Source organism: Micromys minutus (genome assembly GCF_963924665.1).
Source record: "Micromys minutus genome assembly, chromosome: 32".
NCBI lineage: Eukaryota > Metazoa > Chordata > Mammalia > Rodentia > Muridae > Micromys > Micromys minutus.
The window spans coordinates 3,898,755-3,923,098 of record NC_137967.1 but is presented as its reverse complement, the minus strand read 5'-3'; the positions used below and the strand labels follow the sequence as shown (position 1 = coordinate 3,923,098).

The 24,344-nt window shown below is 53.0% G+C and overlaps 1 protein-coding gene across 1 annotated transcript in view; it reads left to right on the top strand.

The window, feature by feature from the left end:
- OTOG (otogelin) overlaps nt 1-24,344 on the top strand; it is a 58,270-nt gene that overhangs the window by 12,026 nt on the left and 21,900 nt on the right. Inside the window, exons 15-32 of the mRNA XM_080908163.1 lie at nt 394-518; nt 1,744-1,956; nt 3,081-3,273; nt 4,975-5,049; nt 5,239-5,282; nt 6,596-6,749; nt 8,411-8,518; nt 10,221-10,359; nt 11,555-11,689; nt 11,907-12,053; nt 12,349-12,468; nt 14,508-14,624; nt 15,200-15,356; nt 18,623-18,649; nt 21,117-21,284; nt 22,154-22,432; nt 22,979-23,096; nt 23,929-24,008. Coding sequence (XP_080764289.1) covers nt 394-518; nt 1,744-1,956; nt 3,081-3,273; nt 4,975-5,049; nt 5,239-5,282; nt 6,596-6,749; nt 8,411-8,518; nt 10,221-10,359; nt 11,555-11,689; nt 11,907-12,053; nt 12,349-12,468; nt 14,508-14,624; nt 15,200-15,356; nt 18,623-18,649; nt 21,117-21,284; nt 22,154-22,432; nt 22,979-23,096; nt 23,929-24,008 — 2,399 coding nt within the window. The remainder of the gene's footprint in view (nt 1-393; nt 519-1,743; nt 1,957-3,080; nt 3,274-4,974; nt 5,050-5,238; nt 5,283-6,595; nt 6,750-8,410; nt 8,519-10,220; nt 10,360-11,554; nt 11,690-11,906; nt 12,054-12,348; nt 12,469-14,507; nt 14,625-15,199; nt 15,357-18,622; nt 18,650-21,116; nt 21,285-22,153; nt 22,433-22,978; nt 23,097-23,928; nt 24,009-24,344) is intronic.

Genomic DNA, 24,344 nt, shown 5'->3' with positions numbered 1-24,344 from the left:
GGGAGATGGAGAAGGTCATAGGTCACTGAGGTCTGGTGTTCTTTCTAAGAATTGCCCATTCTTACCTGAAGAGCTTGGGGGAGTTGCTGAAAGCACGCAGTCCTACGTCCAGTGTGATCCTTTTCCATTTTGTTACATGTGATTGTGTATGTGTGTGTTCAAATGTGGCTATACAGAGCACCGTGACAGCTGGTGTGTCTGGCAGGCACTTGTGCAGTGTGTGGGTGTGTATATGTGTATGCCTGTTTCCGTGCGTTGATGTGTGCAAGTGGACTGTGTGCTCATCTGGGAGGGGTTCAGAGAACAACCTCATGCCTGCTCTGTGACCATGTGTTCTGTGTATCCCAATGTCCTCATGGACAAGTGTGCAACGGTCGCTTTGTCCGGCCACAGGTCTCCGGTGGGTGTCCCTGAGAGCACCCCACAGCTGTTCGGCAATTCTTGGAAAACCCTGTCTGCCTGCACCCCGCTGGCCCCTGGCTCCTTGCTGGACCCCTGCGATGTACATCCGCAAGCTGGTGAGGAGCAGGGGTGGAGGGGGGGAGGCCTGGGGAGTGGAGTAGATGTGAGCTGTTGTGGGGAAAAGATGGAAGCCTAAATGAAGGTGCTGGTCAAACGCAGAGGTGAGACAAGAGAAGCTGCGGGGCGGGGACAGGAGGGGACGAGGGCCAGGCAGGTGGGAAGCTTCCTGTTAGACCACCATCACCGATACAGTACTGGATACCCATCCCGGATTCTCGCAGTGTTCCACCAGATCCCTCCAGGCCCACTGCCCTGTACTGAGGGTGCTCACCCACCCACCCACCCCTCCCCCCCACCCCCTCCCCCTCCCCACCCTGACATTCCCCTACACTGGGGCATAGAACCTTGACAGGACAAAGGATTTCTCCTCCACTAATGCCTGACAAGACCACCCTCTGCTACACATGCAGCTGGAGCCATGGGTTTGTCCATATGTCCTCCTTGGATAGTGGTTTAGTCCCTGGGATCTCCGGAGGGTCTGGTTGGTTGATATTGTTTTTCCTATGGGGGTGCAAACTCTTCGCCTCATCCAGTCCTTTCTCTAACTCCTCCACTGGGGACCCCATGCTAGGTGCGATGGTTGGCTGCGAGCATCCGCCTCTGTATTGGTCAGGCTCTGTCAGAGCCTCTCGGGAGACAGCTGTGTCAGTCTCCCGCTATGCATTCTTCCTAGCCACACTCTTACCTCAGGATGAAACCTACCCCAGCCCATCTTTCAAACTTTTGCCCAAACATTACCTTCTCCTCGAGAGCTTTAACTTGAATTAAAGCAGCGGTTGCCTAGCCTGCCCCTCCTCAGACTGCCCGGCCTCTCCTAAGTTTTCTCACGGCCCCAAGTTCGTGGTTCTTCTATCTGACTAGCAGAACTGTTTGCTGGCTGTCTTTTAACAAGTCCGGCTACCTGAGGGTCTGACATTTGGTCAGCAATGTTCGTTTCTGTGTCTCTCTTGACAGATAGATCCCGACCTGGCATGGGGTAGAATCATAACATGAGCTGTTTGTTCATGTTTCTGCTGCGTGTATGCACGTGTTCATGGTCATACATGTGCTAGTCATAGACGCACACACACATGCATGGGTGCACACGAAGAAATGAACGTATGCATGTACACACACACACACACACACACACACACACACCTACAGATGCTGAGGGGAGGCCGAGTCTTGGGGCAGCAGGCAGCCAGACCCCTGCTCACTGAGCATTTGTTCACATTCCAGCCACCTACGCACGGCAGTCCTGCAGCGTGCTCACGGGCGAGCTCTTTGCGCCCTGCTCTGGGTATCTGAGCCCAGTCCCCTACTTCGAGCAATGCCGCAGGGATGCCTGTCGCTGTGGGCAGCCCTGCCTGTGTGCCACACTGGCCCACTACTCGAGGCTATGCAGGCGCCACGGGCTCCCGGTTGACTTCCGTGCCCATCTGCCAGCCTGTGGTGAGTGCCCCCACCCTGCACACCCATGGGATCCTAGGCTGCAGACACAGGTGCCCCATAGCCTCAGGTGCTTCAACGCAGTGCCCCATCTCCTCCCACCTGGCCACCATTGGAAATACCACCCCCCCAACACGGTCTTTAGGCTTAACACTTGGGCCGTAATTCCTCCAAGTCATACCAGTCTGCCCAAGTTCAACCTCCTCTTCTGCCTCCTCCGCGGGCAGAGCCACGTTCACACTGCAGAAGAACGGGCACGCTGAAGAACACTGGCTCCAGGCCCAGTTTGAGGTCACAGGCGCTTTAATGCCTATGACCCTGCGATGCCCCCCTCCCCCAGGTCTTAGTCTTTCCTGCCCCAGCTCCCTGAGAAAGAGGAATTGCGCTGGGAGGTAGAGGCTCTGAGTTCTAGTTCAGCCAGGCAGGGAAGGTGCTGAGAGACAGTACCCAGGGCCCTGTCGGTCTCTGGATTAGCGTCTCTAGAGGTGTTTGGACAGAATCTGTGGATCCCAACTCTAGCTATACAGAGACTCAGGTAACTTAAAAATAAATGTGCTTGCCACATCTGGCATCAGTGAGAACATCACTGAACGTCACTTCTAATTTCGGGTTCCCGACATCTGCACCGTTTAGAAGCTCACGGGAACTGGCTTTCAGTGAGTAGCCTGGGCTGGAAAACAGCTGACCTGGGCTATTTCAGTGGCTTTGGTGCTGTGTGAGGCTCCTGGGGACGGGCTGGTGGCCCCATGAGGAGGTGACAGGCCTGAATCCTAGGACAAAAATGCTGGGGAGAGAGTCTGTGATCTTCCCAGTGAGGGACGCATGCCTGGGAGGGGCATGTGTTTGTGTGCACATAACAGGTTAGGTACTGAGCCACTGGGGTCGTGACCTCCACTCTTCCCCAGCACCCTTATCTGAGAACACTACCTGCTTTTCTAGCCTGAATGTAATGGATGCTCTCTTGACCTAACGGCACAGAGAGACACTTCTTTGACCTTGGGCTGATGTGTGACCAGGGTGGGGCAAATGTCTTACCCTCTCTGAGGTTCTCTTGTCAAGATGCTAAACCCTCCCCGCACAGTCATGGCAAGAAGAGAGACCAAGTTTGGATTTTCTTCTCCCTACAGCACTGTCCTGTGAGGCCACTAAAGAGTACAGCCCTTGCGTAGCCCTGTGCACACAAACATGCCAGGACCTGGCCAGCCCTGATGTCTGTGGGGCTAACGGTGGTAGCAACATCAGCAGGGATGAGTGTGTGGAGGGTTGCACCTGTCCACCAAACACATTTCTGGACACACAGGCTGACCTCTGTGTCCCCAGGTGAGTGGCCAGTCTGGAATCTGGGAGAGGTGGGGAGGGAGGCCAGGGTCTGCTCTGAACAGCTGGGCTAAGCCTCTCTGATGGTTGCTTCCCTTCACCAACATGCAGGCCTTGCTGGGAGAGGCAGGAGCTCCCTCTGCTGAACCTACCTGTTCTCAGGCCTTTCTCTCTCTCTCCTTCCCATCAACCAGACTGCACTTGAGTCACAGCACCTCTCTCTCCTCAGTCTCTTCTCTCATCAGCATCTGAACACAACCTCAGCACACACAGGACGTTTCTAGGCCCTGAAAATCCAACAGTGAACAGAGCAGAGTATAGTTTCCCGAGTCCACAGTGGAAGGTGGAAAGACAGACCCCTGTCCAGACAGCCCCTTAGGGACCCGGGGAGGTCATGGGGGGCTGCAAAGCCAAGCGGGGTGTGAGGCCAGAAGTCCTGGGCTGTCACACACTGCTGAGGCAGAGGTGGAGAGGCCCTTAGCAGAAGTAGTTTCTCAGAGTCCCTGAGGTGAGGAAAGAAAGGAGTTGGGGTGAAAACTGCCCTGTAGCCCCAGCTGGAGGAAGGTGGCTCAGTGTAGCTGGAGGTAGACCGGGAAGAGGGATCTGCATGATTTTAGGATGGCGGGCAAGGCTCCTGGGGTCTCAGCCTCAGTTTCTCTGTCTGTTGAATGGGTCTATCAATTGCTTGGAGGTATACCAGTAGTGAGGGGGAGGGAGGCAAGTGAGAATCACTCAGAATTGAGTCTCACACTGCAAGGCTGCTCTGTAGATTTCAGCCGTGTGCCCACCAACACCTTTAATAAAAGCCCCAGCGAGCTACAAGGAAAGACAAGGAATTGGCTGAAGACTTCTGGGAAAGATGGTTCTAGGGTCCCTCTCTCGGGTCCCCCAAGCTTTGGCCTGTTCTCTCTAAGGCGGGCAGTTTTGGAGTCGGCTGTAAGAGTTGTGTGATAAGGACATACAGCCGGTAACAGCAATCAGATAAAAGACAGAGCGACACCCTTCTATCCCAGGATCCCAGAGAAGAATCCAGGAGACAGTGCCCAGGAGGGCCTAGCCTGAGTCTCCAGCCAAGTGTCAAAACTGACCTGTTAGGGCGGGTGAGCAGCCAGGGCAGATGCTGGGTCTGAATAGTTCTGATGCGACCCCAGAGCAGTATCCATTCTAACACGGACTGGGGCTGGGAGGCGGAGCTCTGAGCTGGGAGGCGGAGCTCTGAGCTGGGAGGCGGAGCTCTGAGCTGGGAGGCGGAGCTCTGAGCTGGGAGGCGGAGCTCTGAGCTGGGAGGCGGAGCTCTGAGCTGGGAGGCGGAGCTCTGAGCTGGGAGGCGGAGCTCTGAGCTGGGAGGCGGAGCTCTGAGCTGGGAGGCGGAGCTCTGAGCTGGGAGGCGGAGCTCTAGCCTGGTCCCTTCTGTACTCTGAGTTAGGTTTGCTCTAACTCAGTTAGGTGGGGGTGGTGGGCGGGGAGTGGGGTGGGCGAGGTTGAAGACAGGTAAACAGTGCTTTCAGAAGCCAAATACGGTTCCCAATCTGGCACCGGGTCCGACCTCAGTGACAGGGGCTTTCTAGCTCCCTGGAGACATGCCACACCCCAGGGATTGCTGTCACCTCTTGCCACACCCCTTGTCTGCAGCTGTCTGAGAGCGGGCTCTGGATGTCATATGTCCACTCCCTAGTCTGCGCTAACCCTTCTTGGTTTCTGTAGGAACCAGTGTCCTTGCCATTTCCAAGGAGTGGACTATCCCCCTGGGGACAGTGACATCCCTTCCCTGGGCCACTGGTGAGCTTCCCCGGATATCAGCTGCTACATGAAAAGTAGCTTTCTTACTCTGTGGGTAGGATGGAGGTGGGGAGCAGGGATAGTAAGTTGGGGGTGTGTCTGGAGCCCATAGTGACCGGAGGGCAATGGCGCATGCTGAGTGGTCCCATAGTGACCGGCCAGACTGATAACACCCCTGACTCTCTACAGCCACTGCAAAGATGGGGTCATGAGCTGTGACAGCCGAGCCCCAGGTAAGCAGGGCTGAAAGGGGGCTTTGGGGTAGAGGGGTCCCCAGTTGGTGGGAAGTGGCTGTGGAGAAGAGAGTGAAGAGCTGGGGTGCTGGTCAGGATGGGGCGAACCTACTCTAGCTTGCCCTAACGTGGGTGTTGGTGTTCCTGGACTCTTGGCAGTGGTCCCAGCTTATAGAGTGGCACCGTGGAACCCCATCCCGGCTTCACCCTGCTGAGGAGCCTTGGGAAGCTGAGGCGTTGCTTGTCTTTGCTAGTCTTAGAAAATTTCCCCACTCTGAGCTGCCAAATATCTTCCGAGACTGGTTCCGTCCGACCCAGGGGTGGACACAGAGCTGCAGAGACGAAATGGCAGCTTGGACTTTGGAGCTTCTCCATAGCACAGATAGGGCAGGGGTGAGGCAGGGGTGAGGCAGGGGTGAGCAAGTCACGGGAAGCCGGGGAGTGCACAGAGCATGAGAGTTGGAGCATCCTCGGAGGGCCTCTCTGGAACAAGAGCCCATGGAGAACGGGACAGAGGTTGGCACAGAGGGTGACAGAAAGCATATGGCCGATGGTTAAGAGCAGGCATTGAGGGTGGGTCAGTTCAAATTCTGACCTGCGCCAGGTAGCTGTGTAGCCCTGGGAGACACGCCTCATCTCTCTGAACCATCAAAGACAAGCCCGAACCCCCTTCCTACCCTCATTTCCTGTACTGTCCCGGGAGCCTCTGCTTTACTGTCTCCTGGCTTTGGAGCCTCTTCTGCATCCGGCTCTTTCTTTCTCTCTTCTGTTCTATCCTGGCCTCGGAACTTGGCTACCTTTTATTTTGGTTCTCCTAAGATAATCACCCCACACAAGTGTGACCGCACGGTCAGACTTCGCCAAGGGTGGGGAGAGCCGAGTCGGAGAAACGGACGCAGCAGGGGAACTGACTCTCCCTGTTCAAAAGTCCTCCCTGGTCGCTGCTGCTAGACCACTTGGCTGCTTGTTTTGGTCCCTGGTCATTTGGGGACCCTTGTTTGCAGTTCCTGCTGCCTTTCCTTGGCAGAATAGTCTTCCATGTATTTTTGTGGGAAGGGAGATGCGGGGTGTTTGCAACAGAAAGTGAGATAACGGTGTGGGGGCACATAGTGCAGATGGCAGCTCAGAGGACCTGTATATATTGGGTGCTGCTGATGGGGGGGTGTCCTGTAGTGTGAGGAGCTCTATCTACTTTGCCCCTGTGACGTGGGAACCCGCATCATGCCCAGAAGCTGCCCATCCCTTCCAGCCCCACACAGCCCCACCACCAACCCAGGCTAAGGGCCTGCAGCATGTAACCCCCTTTCTTCCAGCTGCTGACTGTCCAGCAGGCCAGGTGTTTGTGAACTGCAGTGAGCTGCACCCGGACCCGGAGCTCAGCAGGGAGAGGACGTGTGAGCAGCAGCTCCTGAACCTGAGCCTGCCAGCCCGTGGCCCCTGCCTGTCCGGCTGTGCCTGTCCCCAGGGGTATGTATTCATACTACCAGAAACTCTCCTTGCCTAGAGGGCGGCAGATCCAGGGACTTCAGGTTGGGGACCGGGATGACCTCGCATAGCCTGGCATGGAGGGGAGAGTGTGGCTGTGATGTCAGGGGAGCCTGGGAAGGGACAAACAGGAGCCTGAGATCTCAGCCTGGAATGGGGCCTATCAGGTTGCACTTCCTGTGAGCCACCCATGGGACTTCGGAGAAGGAAGCCCCCCCCCAATACTCAGTGTTTCATCTGTAAAATGAGCGCCGAAAACTTGTCACCACAACAGGTGGACCAAACAAGGCTTCAAGGCAGAAGTATGGAGACGGGTGTCTGATGTGCCCCAAATGCCCAAGAGACCCCCGTGGTGACCATAGACCAGGCACAAGAAAACCTGTGTTAGCTCTCAGCCTCCTTCCCCATCACAGCCTTCAGGTGGAGGGTGGTGCCCCAGGAATGATACAGAGAGAAGGCCACACCCCACAGCGCAGCCTCCTTCCTGGGTGGCCAGATGCAGCCCAGAGCCCTCGGGGGGCTGCAGGAGCTGGGTTTGACGACCACTCAGCTCTGCCAGAGTCATTCTCAGGTCTGGGGCGCACAAGGCCCCTGGAGCCACCTCCCTCCCATGACTTTGCAGCACCGGGGTTCCACCGCTTCTGCAGTGGTGGGCGAGGCAGGACACGGCCTGTGGGTGGGGCCTGCTAGAGCTTTACTGTGTTCAAAACACTGGTGTTACCTCTCAAAGCTGGGAGGAGCTTGCTCATTCCCTGGCAGAAAAACAGGCCAGGGCCAGAGGGAGAGAAATAGTCTGCTGAAGGAATTAGGCTCCGATCAAGTCTCCTTTATTACAAGCTCTGTTCCTCACCCAAACCTTGAAGTGTGTCACTGAAAGCCTTTCAAAATACTGTCCTGTTTGCACAAGCCTGCTTCTCAGTCTGAAGTCAGGAATGCCTAGGTCTCTGCAGTGGGGAGCCAGGGTCTTTCACTATCCACAAGGTGGCCATACAGAGATTCTGGCCTGGCCTGGGTCCTAACTCTGAGTCAGGGTCAGCTCAGGATGTTTGGAGGGTGTGTATAGAACACGCTGTGGGGAGTCCGCCTGTACTCTCATGGGGCCCGTGAAAGAGGGATTATGAGAAGGGAGGCAGTCTTATCAGCTTGCAAAGTCCTCTTGATGGGAAAAGGCTCCCAAAGTTGCTCCAATTATCACCATCAACAACTCCTCTCTAGGACCCACTGAGCCCATAGTTAGCTTCTTCTGCACAGCCCTGCACAGTGCCAGCACTGCCCCCAAAGGACTGTGGGCCATTAGAAGGGTTGGGAGTGTCCGAGTGTATCCTAGTTTGCTTTCTGTTGCTGTGATAAATCGCCCTGACTCAAAGCAACTTGAGAGAGGAAAGGGTTAATTTGGGCTGTACTTCCAGGTCAGAGTTCATCCCCGAGGTAAGTCAGAACAGGAACTCAAGTGGTCACTGATGCAGAAGTCATGGAGGAATGCTACTAACTGGCTTTCTCGCTAGCTCATATAGAGCTAGTGTTCTTACATAGCCCAAGCCTACCTGCCTAGGGATGGTGCTGCCCATGGTGGACTGGGCCTTCCGACCTCATGACAAATCTAGAAGTGCTCTTTTGACCACTGGCTTGCTGTGTCCCTCCAGCCTACTCAGACATGGGGATGCATGCTTCCTACCAGAGGAGTGTCCATGTACCTGGAAGGGGAAGGAGTATTTCCCTGGGGACCAGGTAGTCTCTTCCTGCCATACCTGGTAAGTCCCTGAGCTGGTCTCAGTTTTTGCTGGAAAGCATATGTTTCTTTTTCCTTTACCATGCTCACATTCACACCGACTATTGTATAGAGTTTGTATGAAATCATCCTTGGAATATTTGTTACTATTTACATGAATGGTCAGACATGTCTATGAGCATATACACTTGTATGTTTGTAACCACAATAATGTGTTTTGCATTTTAGATGAACTATATATATGTGTGTGTGTGTGTGTGTGTGTGTGTGTGTGCATGTTAGTGAATATACATATATATATCATACATGCATGTGAGTAAATTTATATAAACATACATAAAAAGGCAGGTGCCATAGAGTTGAATAAATTCAGTAATATAGCAATAAGGATTTACATATGTATAATGCTATATATATGTATTTATATGCACGTGTATGTATTTAGTATGGGCAAAGTGAGGGACTGCATTAAATATGTGTATGTTTGTATTCACTTGAATGAAGATGTGTGAGCATGTGATTTGTGTTTTGCCTATGAATACAGAAATGCTTATGTTAAAAACAATGAGTGTGTATGTGAGTGTATTTCCCACATTGTTCACGCAGTAATATTAGCACACGTGTATAGAAGTGTGCACCCACATTAGATTGATTTCGATGGTGACAAGCTGGTGCCCGGGAGCCTAGCAGAGACTCTCGGAGAGTCACTTTAGAGAGTCATCTTTAGTGACAGCTGGCCCCCAGTCCCTGTCTTACATAGAGTGGGAAGTGCTCCATTTTTCAGCCCAGAGGATGTCTTCCCATGTTTATATCTGGTCACTGCCAAGGCCAGACGCGCAGACTGTTTCTGTGCCCACCAGGGTGTGTGTGTGTATCGTTTGAACCCTGGCTGTCTGACTTAGAAAGCCCCAGGGTGGAATGTGGGGACTCAGAGCCCTGTGTAGGTGAGCCCCAGGCAGGAAGCTATGGCTGGTGGCCAGAGTGACTGGTTGGTTAAGTTACTGAGTCTAAATGGTTTGAACCTGTCAGAGTGAAGTCTTAGAATCTTTTGGTCCTGCCTTTAAAATATACTTCTAATGTGACTCTGCCTTCACCTGTCATTGCTGTGAGTCTGCCCTGAGGCCCCCCCTGTCCTTGTCACCTCCCAGGTGACCTTTCCTTCCCTCTGGCCAGTACTAGTCGGGTGGAGCCAGTCCCTTCTCCATCCTTCGGCGTCTTCCTCCTGTATTTCTAAGAGAAAGTCACAGCCTCATGTGGCCTTCTTAGGCTTAGATCACTGCCCTGCAAACCTCTTCTGCCCTCTTATGACCTGAGTATGCCTCAAGGTCACTGTAGACCTCACCCTCTTCCCACAATGCCCTTCTATTTCCTTCCATGCCCAACCTGCCCCAGCTCCGCCCACCTGCTAAGACAGCCAGGATGCCTATTTCTTCTCTAGGATACAAGCTCCACTAAGCCCAGGGGCCTTTCTTCTGTTTTGTTCATTGATACTTCCCAAAATCTTGGAAGAATGCCCGAGATGTGCTCACCACGGATGGTCTGTTGGATGAGCGAGTGGATGAATGACAGTCCGCCTCCCTGGCTTGTCGGGGGATGCTATGTTTGCTGAAGCCCCACTTCAGTGTGCACGCCGTGTGCATTGAGCAGGTGAAGGCTTCGTCGAGAGCATCCCGGTGTGGCGCCAAGTGTGCCCTGTGAGCTGTCTCTGTGTGCGTATGTTTCAGCGTGTGCCAGCGGGGCTCGTTCCAGTGCACCCTGCACCCCTGTGCCTCCACCTGCACCGCCTACGGGGACCGACACTACCGTACATTTGATGGGCTACCGTTCGACTTTGTGGGGGCGTGCAAAGTGCACCTGGTCAAGGTGAGTTACTGGGTGTGTATACCCCGCAGTCTCCACGGGCACCCAGACTAAACAGGGGCCAGGACCTGTCAGATGTGTCTATGACATGGACTCCGGGCTGATGCATAGTTGTGTGTGTGTGTGTGTGTGTGTGTGTGTGTGTCTAAGCCCTGAAGTACAGTTTCCAGAGGGGTGGGTCAGGGCGAAGGAAACCGGATTTCCTGTGTATCCCATCACGTCCTGATGTTCTTCTCTGACTGAGGGAGAGCGCTCACGCCACTGAAGCTTTGGATTGCTTGATCACCCTTGTGGATTCTCCCACTTAGTTTTCACAGCAGTGGACAGATTGGGAAGGTTGTCCCCACGTGAGGTGGCACAGCTAGGCAGCCACAGAACCAGGAAATAGGAGTAGGGCAGCTGTGGGCTGCAGGAGGAAGAGGGCAGAGGTGGCACAGTGAATGCGAGGAGAGGGTGGACCAGCAGGGTGGGGGACAGGACCCTTATTCCTGGAGACACTGATTTCCTTACGCACATCCATCTCATCTTGTGAGTGTCGTCAGTAACCGTAACAACAGAGCCGAACACGCACTTACTTTTTATTGTTGACGTTCGTGGTCAGAGCTCTCGAATGCTGGCAGAGCGGGGCCTTTCCAAGGCCTTGTCTGTGGACGAACATTGTGCTGGAGTCTTTCAGATACTTTCAGGAGCTCCACCAGAGGCACACTACTGGACTGTGCCGTTTGACCTTGGCTTTGTTATTTGAGTGCGTATTTTGAGATGAAGGTCTGGCCACGTGGCCCTAGATGAATCCAAACTCTCAGGTTTGAGTGAACTCTACCACAGCCTCTTGAGAAGAGGAAGTAGAGACATGGACCATGGCACCCGTAATTTAAAAAAATGAATATTTAATTAGTTTTGAGACAGAGTCTCTCTCTCAAACACACACACACACACACAGACACACACAGACACACACTGACACACACAGACACATACACAGATACACACACACAGAGACTCACATAGGACACATACAAACAGACACACACACAGCCACACACAGACACACACACACACACACACACAATCCTCCACACCAACACTCACAAAAATGAACCGGGTGGAAAAGCCCCTCAGATCCACATCCCTTCCCCTCTGTGTCCTTCACGGGATGTCTCCTCTTGCGGGTGGTACTGTCTCCTTTTCTTCTCCTCAGAGCACATCCGAGCTCAGCTTCTCTGTCATGGTGGAAGACGTGAATTGCTACAGCTCCGGCGTCATCTGCAGAAAGACCATCTCCATCAACGTTGGCAGCTCCATCATCATCTTTGATGATGACTCAGGGGATCCCGTGAGCGCACTGGGTGGGGGAGGGTTGGGATCAGGAGGTCCACTGAGGCAGAAGCTCTGACTGGATTTGTTATAGAGGGTGGGGCCAGAGGACATCAGGTGAGGCAGGGGAGGTGTTGATGAGGTTCTTGGGTGGGGCAGTGACTCTCGGCCACTTCTGGTAGACTTGGTGTTGAGGGACAGTTGGGTCTCAGGACTGACTAATTCTGTCTCTCCAGAGTCCTGAGAGCTTCTTGGATGAGAAGCAGGCTGTCCACATCTGGAGAGCAGGCTTCTTCACGCTGGTGCATTTCCCACGGGAACACATCACCATCCTGTGGGACCAGAGAACCACTGTGCACGTCCAGGCGGGCCCTCGGTGGCAGGTAGTCACGAGACCTGAGTGCCATCGCCTCTACCATTTCCCTGGGCTGAGGCAAGCTGCTGCTGTCTGAGATGCCCCTCTCTGAGGGCCCGGGAGGAGCACAGCCCTGTCCTGTCCACCTCATCCTACTCTACTCCGACATGGTTCTCCGGCCTTTCCCCATCCCTCCCTAACACCCTTCCCGCTGTTGTTTCTGCATCAAGGGTCTCGGAGCTGCAGTTCAGACCTACTCAACTATCAGCTAACATGGTGGCTCTCTCTCCTCCAGCTAACATGGTGGCTCTCTCTCCTCCCAGGGTCAGTTGATAGGCCTCTGTGGGAACTTTGACTTGAAAACCATCAATGAGATGCGGACCCCAGAGAACCTGGAGTTAACCAACCCCCAGGAGTTTGGCAGCAGTTGGGCTGCGGTGGAGGTAAGGCCTTTTAGGGTGGCTGGGACCCCTCATTCTTTTCAATGGGCCATACAAACCCTGAACCCAAGCCAGGGAGAACCACACGGGTGCTAGGCTCTTCCTGAAAATGGCCTCTGACTGGTACCCCTAGCCTAAGATTCTGTCCCTGACCCACAAGGCAAGTAGCCCACCCTGCCCTTGGCCAAACTCAGGGAACTAGTAAAGCTCTTAGAAAGAGGCAGAGTTCCTATCCTAGGCAAGATGGCCACCAAGTATGGAAGGCGGGACTTGTTGAAGCCTGCCAGGCTTATCCACCCTCCCCACCATCACCGCTTCATGGAGAAGGTAAGAACGAGGGTGGGATTTAGCAGATAGGCATTTCTGGGAGGTTACAGCATTCAAGACATGGTCGGAGATGGAGAGGATGACAGAAGCATAGGGGGTATCCGTGACGGTTGGGAGGTGCCAGGCAGTGCCAGACTGAGTCGTCAGGAAAACAACTCTGAACTGGGAGCAGGAGACTCCGATTCTTGACCTATCCTTAAGTTTGCCAGGCAGCCGTAGTCTTCCATTGAAGTTAGGAAGCTGCGCCAGGAGAAGACTCTCACCAGTCCCAAGAGGCTGCCTGCAAAGTGTGATCGATTACTTATGTCTGCCTTGGGTGCAGCATTGGAGAACAGGAATGAGACTTTTTTATATATCAACTGGCTGCACTGGGTGGATCGTAGTGGTTTTGTGTGTGTGTGTGTGTGTGTGTGTGTGTGTGTATAGAGACGTGGCGAGGCAGAGCAGATGGGCATGGCATCCACTCTCATTTTAGAAATGCTGAATCCATGCCGGATCTGACATTTGTGACATCCCTAACACTGATCCGCACTGTACGTTGCTGATAGCTTCAGGCATGCTGGGTAGGCCTGGGGAAGGAGGACCAGCTCCGGGGAAGTTTGTGGTAACCATCCTTTCTTGTGTGACAGTGGTGCTCAATGTGGCACCCACCACTGAGCAACAGGTGTCTTATCTCTGTTCCTGCTGGTTGGGAATCAGAACGTGAGGCTGGGACTCTCTGTGCCCTACAGGCTGCAGACAAAATGGACAGCCAGGGCTGGGATCTCACCCGAGGCTCCGTACTTGGGTAGCTGTGGGTAATTTCCATTTCTGGGCCTGAAGGTACCAAGAGCTTTGACTTTCAGTAGCTGTCAACTGGAGACCACCCTCGGCTCTTAGAGGCCACCATCATCTTCCCTGTCATGTGGAGTTCCCTGATGTTTCTAACAAAATCTGAAGCATTAGATTTTACCAAAAAAAAAAAAAAAAAAAAAAAAAAAAAAAAAAAAAGAGAGAGTCAGGAGACTGATGCTAACTTGGAGAGATAGAGAAAGCATCCAGCTGAACTTCCTCCTCAGCCAGCATCCCAAAAGGTTCTCTTCCACATCTCAGAAACCCTTCAAACTCAGTGCTCCTCCCTCCTACTTCCTGCACATCTCTCTATTCGCCCTCCTGACTCCCTCTTACTCTATTTTTTTTTTCCCCATGTTTACTTTCTGGCAGCTGGTTGCTTGCTTTGTCTCTTGACCTATGGTTGGCTTTATCTAATCCTGCTTATAATAAGCAAAAAGCTAGTGGATTAAAGGTGTGGGCTACTGATGAGCCACACCACAACTAGAAACAGTTTCTATTTTTTCCCAGTAAGTAACAGTGTGATCAAACAATCTGCAACAGTTCCCAGCATAGCTCCCTCCACACACACACACAAACACACACACACACACACACACACACACACACACACACACACAGAGGCAGGAAGTGGGAGACTCTAAAGAGGGCTCTGAAACCTCATCTGACGCAATCACGTGATTGCAGACTCATAACTTGGTGTGTCCCCAGACCCTTTGGTGTGTACTCTTTGTTGGAGGCTCCTCCCACTCTCCGGGGGAGGGAATTAAACAGGGGCATGGGTATCAAGTGGGCAGTTTTAGGGCTTCTCTGTGACCAGGCATAGACACCGAAGGAAATGGAGATCTTAGTGCCATCGGCATAGCTCTTCCTTTATCCTTCAGTGCCCAGATACCCCTGATCCCAGGGACACTTGTGTCCTGAATCCTCTCCGAGAACCATTTGCCAGGAAGGAGTGTGGTATTCTTCTCAGTGAGGTGTTTGAGACCTGCCACCCAGTGGTGAGTGCCTCCCTGTGGTAAGTAGACCCACCTTGGCCCCTCCCAAGTCCATCCAACCTTCCCAGGACCCCTTCTGCTCAAAGATTCCCCTAACAGAAGGGAGACCCATCTCTCCTCTGACATTCTCCTGCCTCTGCTCTGCTCAGATCAGCCTTCCCTGAGTCCCTGATGCCCAGGACAGACAGCCAGGCCTCTGTGCTCTCCCTGCTTGTGAGGAAGTTCTGCCGCAGAATGGGCACAGACCCCTTGCTGCACCTCTGCTTTTTCCAAGTCCTTCCTAGAGATGGGAATGGGGACTTGGTCTCACATGGGTCCTTCAGGGCTTCAAAGACCATCGCAGACTAACCTTTGTGTCTGCAGCCTGGCTGGGCAGGTCCCATTCTTTGTCTGTTCCCTAGTTCCCTGGGTCCAACGTCCTGGGCTTGGGATGAGTTTCGTGAAGCGGGTATAAGCTGGCTGCCTCCCCGTATCTCTCGTCCCATGCAGACAGCTCGCCCCGCCAGTGAGCATCTTTATGTTGTGCTACCACAGGAGAAGATACAGGCTTGACATTCAGAACCATCTGACCTTCCTAGGTTGACGTCACTTGGTTTTACTCAAACTGCCTTACCGACACATGTGGCTGCAGCCGGGGTGGCGACTGTGAGTGCTTCTGTGCCAGTGTGGCCGCCTACGCCCATCAGTGCTGCCAACATGGGGTGGTCATTGACTGGCGGACGCCCCGCATCTGCCGTGAGTGTTACAGACTGCTCCGGAGAATCCAGTAGGATGTACACAGTCCCCATGGTGTATCTTCCTGTGTGGTAATTGGTGGGCCTATGGCAGACAGAGACAGAGAGACACAGACACAGACAGACACACAGACACACACACACATACACACACAGAGAAGAGACACAGACACAGACACACAGACACACACATACACAGAGACAGAGAAGAGACACAGACACAGACAGACACACAGACAGACACACAGACACACACACACAGAGAGACAGAGACACACACAGAGACAGAGACACATAGACACACACACACACACACACACACACACACGAGGAGTGTACATGTCATGTCGAGGTCACCTAGGATAGTAGGGCTGCTGGAGCTCACCCCTGAAGAGGCTGGTGCAGGCCCCTGTCCTCAACCCCATTGCTGAAAGAGTCAGTCACAAACCCTGGGCTCCAAATTGGCTTTGCATACTGTGTGACCCCAAACAAGCCACCCGACTTCTCCGAGGCTCTGTTTTTATTGTCTGAAAGCTGGGAATCAACAGGCTTGCTGCAAGCTCAAACAGGATGAGGAACATAGAAGCCCTCCATCAGCTGAGCTGTAGGGAGGGAGAGGTCCTGTTCACTCCAAACAGGTCTGAGAATGCCTGTGTGAGATGAAGGTATCCTGAGTCATGCATGAGTGTACACACATGCTCACACACACATATACATGCACACACATACACAGATATATGCATATACCACTGGGGTGTGTATATATATATATATATATATATATATATATATGTTAGTGGATAAATATCAAAGGTGCTGACAGCACACGCCTTTAATCCCAGCACTTGGGAGGCAGAACTCACAAGAGGATCTCTGAGTTCTAGGCCAGCCTGGTCTACAGAGTGAGTTGCAGGACAGCCAGAGCTTCACAAAAACAAAACAAAAGGTCTGTGTTATCAGTTTCCCCGGTGTCTAAGCTCCATGATGTCTCATTGGGATCCTATTACTGATGGTTTTAATGTTTTGATATGTGTTTATTATGAACCTTTGGTATTCATTTTAATGGGTTTAGAGCGTCACGTTAAGGGAGAATTAGATATCGGCCTAGACAAAACAGAAACAGTTTCTCCAAAGATTAATAAGGATTTTAGTGACTATTAAAATATCATAATGGGAATACATGTTCCATATTGGGCTATGAGCTTATGAGAAGTCAAGACATGGAAGGTAAAGGAGATATTACATATTTTAAAATCAATCATCCTAGGCCCATGAGATGGCTAAGCCTGGCAACTCAAGTGTGTCCCCAGAACACACATGCACCCTCAGACACACACACACACACACACACACACAGAGACAGAGACAGAGACACACACATACACACACAGAGACAGAGACACACAGACACACACACACACAGAGACAGAGACACACACACACATACACACACAGAGACAGAGACACACAGACACACAGACACACACACACAGACAGACACACAGACACACACACACAGAGACAGACAGACAGACAGACAGACAGACAGACACACACACCAAATAAGTAGGAAAAGTCCTTTGATGACACATTAAAGTGAGTGTTCAGACACACACACACACACACACACACACACACACATACCAAATAAGTAGGAAAAGTCCTTTGATGACACATTAAAGTGAGTGTTCAGATCAATAACAAGTAATTCGAGTCCAGGGTTGGACAGATAGGGGACAGACGCCTTTGCAGAAGTATTTTCTTGCATCAGTGTGTAGCCATCAGGCTGGTTGGCCCCAGAGATCCATTTGCCTCCATGTCCCCACTCTGGGTTGAACGCACACCTTGTGCTGGTACACAACCACACCCCCAGCCCCAGCTTAGAGTCTTATGGTTCAACACTCCATCTCCACGGAGGACAAGCAGGTGTCCTCATTTTGAGACGGGGTCTCTCTGTTTAGCCCTGGCTGTCCTGGAGTGTATTATGTAGATCAGAATGGCTCCCAGCGCACAGATATCCTCCTGTCTCTACTTCCGGAATGCTGAGATTAAAAGCACATACAACACGCCTGGCTTAGTCTCCTGATCCTTTAGGACCTTGTGGAAGAAAAGAGGGCACAGCCAAATTGTTGAGTAGGGTATGAAGAGGAGTTGGTGACTTTCTTCACACCACGCCGCCGTGCCGTGCGTGCGGGAGGCAAATCCGTCCTCAGCCTTTACTCCAGGCACCCAGCAGGTTCCAGGCAACCTTGTTTGTTCCTGATTGGCATAGTCGGACCCCCGTGGTGGATTGAAGAATCAGTAAAAGATGCTACAGAACAGACCGTCCACTAGAGGGCACAATGGATCCATGCTTTACCTCCTAAGAGCTCTTTGGCGGGGCCACAGGGGGTTTTGGAGATACCTGGAGAACCCTTGTCTCCTTCAATCTTAGGCTGAAGGACTTCGATCTTATGTTTGTATTGATTCTTTGGGGGGCTCTTCTACATACAGCTAACCAGAGCTACACTTTCCTTCTGCTGTCTCTGAGGCAGGATCTCTAGTCCAGGCTTACCTCAAACTCCCCATATTGCCAAGGATGACCCTGAACTTGATATTTCTGCCTCCACCTCCTACATGCTGTGATTACAGATGTGCACCACCACACTATAAAACGCAATGCGATAAAATGGAGACCGAACCAGGACCTTGTATATGCTAGGCAAGCAGTCTACCTATCTGTGCTATGAGCCAGGGCTACACCTTACTCATACCCCTTCATTCTAACCTTGACCTTTATGGTCACACAGAACACACTCTTCTGTCTAACATTCATCTATCCATCCATCCATCCATCCATCCATCCATCCATCCATTCATTCATTCATTCATTCATTCGTCACACTGTTAACTGCTATTCCAAGCCAGGATCTGAACCTTGAGCTGAGGTGTAGGGAGGGGCCATTGTATCTCCTTCCCTTACAACACATGGATCTCTGGGTGGTACTGGTGCATGCCTTTAATCCCAGCACTCCGGAGGCAGAGGCAGGCGGATCTCTGAGTTCAAGGCCAGCCTGGTCTACAGAGTGAGTTCCAGGACAGCCAGGGCTATACAGAAAAACCCCATCTCAAAAACAAAACAAAACAAAACAAAATAAGAGTAGCATGTTTCCAAGTCCCTCCCTCAATCTTAGAGGTTTGGAAATAGGCCAGAGCCAGTTCTTGCTGAAGGGGGAGGCTGGGTGGAAGCAAGTACCTGCTCATGGGAAATCTCTCTTTCTTCTTCAGCATACGACTGTGACTTCTTCAACAAAGGTAAGCCAACCCTCTTCCCCCAAGAAAGCCGTGGGGGCTCTGCCCTTGAGCCACATCAATGCCGACCTCCCAATGCGCTGCTGGCCCCAGAGAAGCTCAGATATGTCATGGCAGGGCTGTGTGGTATAAAGTTTTATGGTGTAGGGCTCAGAGGTGTCCAGGATTATATCCCAACTGCTCTAGCAGCCTGAGAGGTCCCGGGCAGGGACCTTTTTCATCATTCCGGGCAGATTCACCGGGCAGCAGAAACCCGTCAGTATCCATGGGTCAGCCCACAGCCTTCCTAACTGGGCCCAACAAGCCTATGGAATTTACCCAGAGTTCTCTGAAGACCTGAGTTGTCAACAGCAGGTGTAAACTGCTTTCTGTCAAGACGGTTGCTGAAAACCTAGATGGGTCTTCGAATGCCCAAGGGTTCAGGGAACCAAGATACAGACCGATATCTAGATTAGTAAGGAATATAAAAATATTCGTCATTGCTAAGGACCAAAGATGATTAGTGTCCAGTGTCAGGGCCACTTAATCAATTTGATCGGAGGTTGAGTGGGCTGTGTCAAGATGCCTGCCAGAATAGTTCTTAGCAGCAGGTTTGGTCCACTTGGGCCAAAGTGGTGTCCTGGAGGCCTAGGTCTGCCCCTCCTAGCAACAGCCTGCCTGCAGGAGCTGGCCCGGGAAGGTGTGAGCCCGGCCTCTCACGCACATTTCGGTGCCAATTTGGGTTTAAGCAGCATTTTCCCAGGCAAAACTATTGAATGAACGAAAGAAATTAGGAAGAACATGACTGCTCGTGGGTAGGGTAGAAGGGAACGTTTACAGTAGACGGGAAGCATCAGGGGCACTTACAGAGTCCCTAGTGAACCTGACGCTGAGCCAGGCCATGAGAGGAGAGTGGGGGAGGGGAGCCAAGAGGCCAGGAAGCAAAGAGGCTGAAGGTAAAAGGATAAAAATAGGACCAGTAACCAGAATGGCTGGGCAGAAAGCAGCTGCGGGGTGTGCTAGCCAGGAGGACCCTGTAACAGGCAGGGACTGAGGGATGCTGGGAGAACCTGGTGGGGTGCCATTTTAGCCATTTTTCCTTTGAGACTTAACAACTCTGAGCTGTGGGAAGGACACGGAGACAAGACTAGGAATCGGTGAGATGAGGGCTGGACCAGCCTGGTGTTGCCAAGGGGCTGCTGATGGCTCCAGACCTTCCATGCCCAAAGGGATGAGTCTGGGAGGAGAACTGTGTCCCCTGGGACAGGAGCGTCCCTGTGACATCAGGCGAGACATTTCAGCAGCTCGGTTCTGAGCGGTTCTCTCGCTCGGTGGCATTTGGGGTGTCAGTAACTTGCAAAGGACAAGCTGCAGCCAGCGTCCTCCACCCTCCCTCCCGCTCACCCATTCCTCGCCTCATTTTTTTTTTCCTCCAAGCATTTTCTGTGGCCCAAGCCTCATGGGGTTCTGGGAAAGAGGACCTCTGCAGAGGTCCACGGGGGCACCGCAGTGCCGCGTGTGTGCGCTCTGAACCCTGCATCTGTTAAAAATGGCTTTTGCCTTGGGTGTCCCACCCCATAGAAACTAGCCAGTGTGACACACTGCTGTGTGCTTGTTTGTTGGGGAAGCTGGTTGCTGATCATTCACCAGCACAGCACACTGTCTGCCTTCTAACCGAGGATACAGGCAGGGAAGCCCAGTGCAGACCCACACCACAGAGCTGTGACTTGTGCGTATCTGCTCTAGGGCTGGTAGGGTGTGGAGAAGAGGGTGCAGGGAAAACTCCCCGGAGGAGGTGACACATGAGCTGGTCACCTGGGACTGGGCAGGTGTCTTTCAGGCACAGAAGGAGGAGAGGATTTCTCTGAGGGAAGACAGGGACAGTGTGGTAGAGGTGTGCTGGGACAGGCATGTGGCTCCTTTGGAGACGCAAGAAGGAATTCCAGTGTGACAGGAGCCCTTGTGGGGTGGTTCAGTGTGGAAGAGCCCCGGGTTAAAGCTGTGCTCTTAAGACTCCATCTTGGAGATGAGGAAAGCTACTGGGGACAGTGGCTAGGAAGGTGACCCGAGACACCTGAGACACAGCAGAAGCAGAAGGTCATCTTAAAAGCTGTCACAAATGCCGGGGACATGCCTTACACCCTTTACCCACAACTCCACCTCTCCCAAACACAAATGAGGCACGTGCACGGAATGAAACAGTTTCGAGCTTTGAGCTCTGGGCTTCTGGCTGTCATCCCTCAGGACAGGGTGGGGGTGGCGGGGGCAGACACTCATGGGCTCCCTGTGCAGTGGCTTAAGCACAGAGGGAGGGTCTGTCTCCTTCGGGACTGCCAGCCTGGGGGTCCTATCCCATCGCAGCTACTAAGGTTCCTGTGGTCTGGGATGAGAAGCCATTGAGAGCCCCTCTCCAGCACCCTGCCTCTTCTGCACTTATTTGGTGGGACATATGGGTTCAGTAGTGACACTTGTGACAGAGACTTTTCTCCAGCGCTAGGTAAGGGCCCCTACCAGCTGTCCTGTGTGGTGGCTGGCGGTACTCTTGTGGCCATGAAGGCAGTAGATGGTGACATAGCCCTCGTGAGGGCGGAGGATCTGGCGCCAGGGGACATTTCCAGCTTCCTGCTGACAGCTGCTCTGTACAAGGCCAAGGCCCATGGTAAGGCCCGCCCTTTGGCTCTTGTCCAGCCGTCTCAGAGAAGGCGGTGTTGACGGGGGTGCGGGGGCCACTGAAGCCTGCAGCCACCCACAGGGCTCCAGGGCTACTTGCTGTTTCTAGTTCAGACTAGTTTCTGGACCTCTGTGATCCCAAACTGCCTAGGATAGGACCCAGACAGGCCTTTGTCCCCAACTACTGTTCTAAAATATCTTGGGAGGGGGGACAGCAAAACTTTTCTTTTGTGTCCTTTCCCTTCCCTTCTGGCTTCTTGATCCCTTCCTCTCTCCCCCTCCCCTTTCCCCCTCACCCCCCTTTCTCCCCTCCTTCTCTTTTTCTTCCTCGAACTGAGTCTTAGGCACAAAGGGAGCACAGGAACCCGAGTCCAGCAGGAGTTCTGTTCCTATGGCACACACCAGCAAGAAAGGGACCACTTGAGAGTCAGGCGTGGGGTCTGCCTGTTGGGCAGGTTTGGGCCTCCGGGGATGGGGGGTTACTGGGACAGGAAGAACGTTGCACATTATGCTGAGCTTCTCATCCCCAGAATCCCTTGCTCCCCAAGTCCAGGGACCGTCACCCTGTAGAACGACTATCCCTGTTGGGTGCCAAGCATAGCAGGCACCAGGGTGGGCAAGGTTTTCTGGTGGGAAAGGAGGAGAAGACGGGGCAGGAGACAGCAGCAGCCGAGGCTGTCTGTGGCCTCCCACATTTGTCCGCCGAGGGTGGTTGGTGAGTGGGAGGGAGAAGACCGAGGGCCGGGAAGATAGTCCGCAGGAAGCTGTCATCCTCGCTGAATGTGAGAGCACACCCTGGCGTGCTGCACCCCCAAATCTGTCCTTCCTGCATACTGACCAACTCCTGTGGCCTCGCAGACCCTGATGTGGTATCCCTGGAGGCAGCTGACAGACCCAACTTCTTCCTGCACGCCACAGCCAATGGCTCTATAGGGCTGGCAAAGTGGCAGCGTAATGAAGCCTTCCAGCAGCACGCCTCCTTCTCCCTGCACCGGGGGACATGGCAGGCTGGCCTGGTGGCCCTGGAGTCCCTGGCAAAGCCTGGCTCCTTCCTCCACTCGTCAGGCCTTGGGCTGGCTCTGCGAGCATACGAACACACAGAGGCGTTTCGCGGTGGTGCGCTCTTCCGTCTTCTGGGTAAGGGTCCGCGCCCCGCCATTGCTCTTGGGCCTGGGGCTTCTGCTCCACTCGGCTGATTTCTCTGCCCCAGAAACCTCCAGAAACCTCAGCCTTCTGGCAAAGGGGAGGCTCCTGGGGTCCGCTCCTGGAACAGGATGAGGTCTGGTCTCCATATTGGCACATCAGGGAGTGGTGGCAGGGTGGGCTAGGACGCACGCCACTTTTGTCGAAATGGGCAGCTTGTGTGGAAGTTAGGGGAACCAAGAGCCCTCTGGAGGCTCACAGGCGCTTGGCTTCCGGTTCCTGCAGAGGACGCATATTGTCCTTCCCCTTCCGGAGTTTAAGGGACGTCAGGTTGAGAAGCTATCAGAATCTCCTCCAGCTCCATAGACCCTGTCTCCAGTTGTCATGGATGCAGCCAGCTTTGACTGGCTTCTTACTCTTTCTCCGCCTCCCCATCCCCGAGTGTATTTACCCCGGGAAGGCATAGGCTGATCTGGGGTAATTCTGGGCCCTTGTGTTCAGTCTCTCAGTCCAGAGACTTGGAGGAGATTGTCTTTCTAGATGCCAAGCCTTTGGGGGCTGCCTACCCCATCTGTGAGTGGCACTATGATGCATGTGCTAGCCCCTGCTTCCAAACCTGCCGGGACCCACAGGCAGCCAGCTGCCAGGATGTGCCCAGGTGAGACCAGGCGGTAGTGGGCACGGCGCCAATGCCTTTGAGGCAGAGAGTTTGAGCACATCTATGAGCATGTGTGTAGACATGTGGGTGTGTGGGGCGCGTGTACTGAGGTGGGTATAGGAGTGTGTGTGTGTTAGCTGTTTTCTCTCATGACGGAATAGCTGGCAGGAGAGGCTTAAGGGAGGGAGGGTTTGTTTGGGCGCACCGTTTAAAAAAGGACCCAGTCCATTGTTGCAGGGAAAGCAAAGCAGCGAATCTGTGGGGGACATTCCCATTTCAGTCACAACAGTGTGTGTGCCCCATGTAAATGTTACATATTCTTAGCACATACTGGTGCACGGTGTGTGTATAGCTTAACTGTGTGTTTGTATGGGCTGTGCGAGGCTGTATTTGCACACCTGTGTGAGCTGATTCTGTACAGTTGAGCATGGTTGAGAATAACCCAGGGGTGTGTAAACCGGTGTTTGTGGGCATCTGTATAGGTGTAGATGTATGTGCACAATGGGTCTATGTTTTAACTTTTCTGCAGCCTTAGAAAGAGCCTTCAGGCCTGTGGGGAGAGTCTAAGCATGTACACAGGTGTGCACAGAATCACACATTGTTCACATGTGTCGCCCTGCTGGCCAGGGAGCAAGAGCATGAGGCTCACATACGTGGGCACGGGTGCCACTGTACACAAGTGTGACACGGTCTCTGTAGAGCTTCCCATGAGTGTCCCCGGCAAGCATGCACACACACCCCATATAGAAGGGTGGGGCCTGTGTTCTATCCAGATAAAAGTAAGGACAGCACCATGCTCTGGTCACTAGCCAGCTCCCTGCTCTGTCCTTAGGGTAGAAGGCTGTGTCCCTGTGTGTCCCACACCTAAGGTCCTGGATGAAGTCACACAGAGATGTGTCTACCTGAAAGACTGTAAGCAGCCCGGGATTCTCCTTTCTCCTTCAGACTCCTTCACATCTCCGGGTGTCGCTGAGAAATTCCACTCAGGGTCGTGCAATCCTGGAGCAGTGGAGTCCACAGGGCTCTGGAAGGAAAGATCTTCATTGCTCTGGGGTCTTGTCTGGTTCCCATTTCAGAGAAAGGAAAAGTGGGGTGTAGAAATCTTGCTTGGGGTCTTGTTTGGGATGCACAGGGCAATCAGGCTCAGGCAAGACGGACAGAGGCCATTTTGTTGGTTTCTAAGGATAGAGGCCATTTTGTTGGTTTCTAAGGATAGAGGCCATCTTGTTGGTTTCTAAGGATAGAGTC